The sequence below is a fragment of the Galeopterus variegatus genome, unplaced genomic scaffold (genome assembly GCF_000696425.1).
Source record: "Galeopterus variegatus unplaced genomic scaffold, G_variegatus-3.0.2 Scaffold16682, whole genome shotgun sequence".
NCBI classification, from domain to species: Eukaryota; Metazoa; Chordata; class Mammalia; order Dermoptera; family Cynocephalidae; genus Galeopterus; species Galeopterus variegatus.
Genome location: NW_007742793.1, coordinates 9,152 through 11,760, shown reverse-complemented (window position 1 = coordinate 11,760; position 2,609 = coordinate 9,152). Strand labels below are relative to the sequence as shown.

The window sequence follows — 2,609 nt, the reverse complement described above, 5'->3', positions numbered from 1 at the left end:
TAGGGCCCCCTCTCAGCATTTTTCTACACTGGAATTCCTATGCAGATCTTATTTGAGGTAATCAAGGTAGGTGACTTCAGTGCTTATTTTTCTTACATATTCAAGTAATGATAACTTTCAAATAATATTTAAGAAGTATTTCAAACACAGAGATCATGATCTATAATGTTTTGTCTTAGGAAGTAATTATTGCAAGTAGTAGGTTTTTTAATAGTAGAAAACATAAGAAAATAATACATAGTGGTTCTCTAGCAAATCTTGTGATTTAAATTAACTAGTGGCGTTTCTGATGTTTTTTGAAATTTTGTGTTTTTAAGTTCTTAATGCATGAAACTAATGTCGATTTTACGATGTTTAAAGTTCTTTCATTTTATTAAGTATGTTTNTGCATGAAACTAATGTCGATTTTACGATGTTTAAAGTTCTTTCATTTTATTAAGTATGTTTATGCTTACATTATGAAATTTGCTAACCAAAGTGTTTCAGTGAGATCTCAGAAATGTATTTCGATTATAACATGTTAAAATTAAACAACCATTGAACACTTCATGTGCATTTTTTAAGAATGTGGGAAATCTCTTTTCTAATAATTTATTTTTCTTTTTTTAAAACAACTCACGTTAGCCTTTTTTTTTTTTTTTTTTACGGTTATATCATTTTAACCCCCAAAATGCATTTTCACAGGATATCTAATATTTTTTGCAAGTAACATTTTGAATTTGTTCTTCTTGACATCTTTACGTTTATATGCATTTTGCATTTCCCTATTTCATTTTTTGAGGTCCAAATGTAACAGATTACAAATTTTGTATTACATTCTTTTTTTTTTTTCTTTTACTGGTTAGCATCACTCTCTTTTCTGAATTTTTGCAAACATGTTGTTTTTGAATTCTCTTTTTTTCCCTTTATTTTCCTTCCCAATATGACCCCAGGAGCCAACACAAAGAAAAACGCAGATGATATAGCCAGTAATGACCGTGGTGAAGATGAAGGTATTTTTTGGTATTTTTTTCAAAGTTCGACCCTGATGCATGGTTTTGTATCTATCTATCTCTCTCTACATTTTTTTTTTTTCATTTCAACCTGTTTTTCCTACCCTTATTTGAAACCAGTACACTCTGGTGTGCTTCTTTATTTATTCTCTTCTTGTATGAAAACCACTGTCAATTTTAAACACAATTACCATGTAGATGACTGCAAATCATTGTGTGGAAAGAAATATGAACATTGTTTCTAGATATGAAATGAATAACATGCTATTTACAAAGAAGCCCATCTTTTTTTAAAATTTTTTTATTTTTTTGGCTTGGTCACAAGATGAGAAAATGAAATTTTAAAACATGCATGTATATTTTCTTTTCTTCCTTCCAAGCATTATTTTGTAACTTAATATTGTATTTTGGAGCTTTGGTCTTTGTAATTCTTTCTATAAAATGCAACATTTTGTGACACCTCACTAGAACTTTTCAGGGGGGCTGGAATTTCAGTTTGATTTTGTTTTATTTATTTATTTATTTATTTATTTATTTATTTATTTATTTATTTATTTTCTTTGCAAATGCACTGATTCCAGAATATGTTTCCAAGAGTCTGCTCACAGTAAAGTACATCAAAAAGTGTTTTAACGAAATGTTGTTTCTTTCAGTATTGTCTTTCAGCACATTAAAAAGAAAAGATAGGAGTATCTAAGAATTTAAAAAGGTCAAAAAGTTAGCTATATGAACCTTTGTTTTCACACTACAGCTATTTTGAAAACCTCTTTTCTCCCTGAAATGTTTTGTTGCTATGAAAGTTTCTTCCTGAAGTCACCCAAATTGCTTGATAATGTTTTGTTGCTATGAAAGTTTCTTCCTGAAGTCACCCAAATTGCTTGATACATTATCCACCAAAGCGAAATGATTTTTTAAAAAGATAGAACTTGTGAGGCATCCCCAGCAGACAACTCGCATGCTGTGTTTTTCTGTTTAAAAGAAAAGAAATTGAAAAAAAAAACCCACTAAAACCTGCTTTCACTTGTTGAGAAGTCTTCATAGAATGGGTAAAAGCCCATTATTTTTTCCATCTCGAGGTAAAGTGCATGAAACGCCATTTATTTATCTTAAAGGATAAAACCCTTGATAAACTGTTGAGTCTCTGGCTGGAAAGCAATTTAAAGCAGAAAAGTGAGTGGTGAGTTATCCTGGCGGGTCGAGATGAACTGCACCAAAAGGGCCCTGCTACCATTTGCCTGATTTTGCTGTTCTCTTTGATGTCTTTTATAAATCAACTGCTGTCCAAGAAAAGAAGTTTTGCCAACATTGCATTTATGTCTGTTCTTTTCACATTAGTATTATTATTAGAACCGAGCTCTAAGTTCACAGGGCTGTCGCTGCCTCAAATAGCTCTAAGAGCCTTCTTCTGGCAGCACAAGAAGATCAAAATCTACACCTGACTCATCAGGTAGCCCTTGTCTGTTAAGGACTTTAAAACACCTGCCATTTTATCCATGTTCAGATGAATAAATTAAAATAAAATAAAATAAACTTTCCTTTCCCTTGTTCTCTCTTGAATCATCTATTGCTATCATTGTACCATTCTCTGCTTTCTCTTTTTAATATATTTCCTTTGGG

The 2,609-nt window shown here is 31.1% G+C and overlaps 1 protein-coding gene across 1 annotated transcript in view; it reads left to right on the top strand.

The window, feature by feature from the left end:
• Positions 1-845: 845 nt before the first annotated feature.
• LOC103582543 (neuroligin-1-like) overlaps positions 846-2,609 on the top strand; it is a gene marked incomplete at its 5' end in the record, with an annotated part of 5,419 nt that continues 3,655 nt past the window's right edge. The window contains one exon of the mRNA XM_008564103.1: positions 846-992. Coding sequence (XP_008562325.1) covers positions 846-992 — 147 coding nt within the window. The remainder of the gene's footprint in view (positions 993-2,609) is intronic.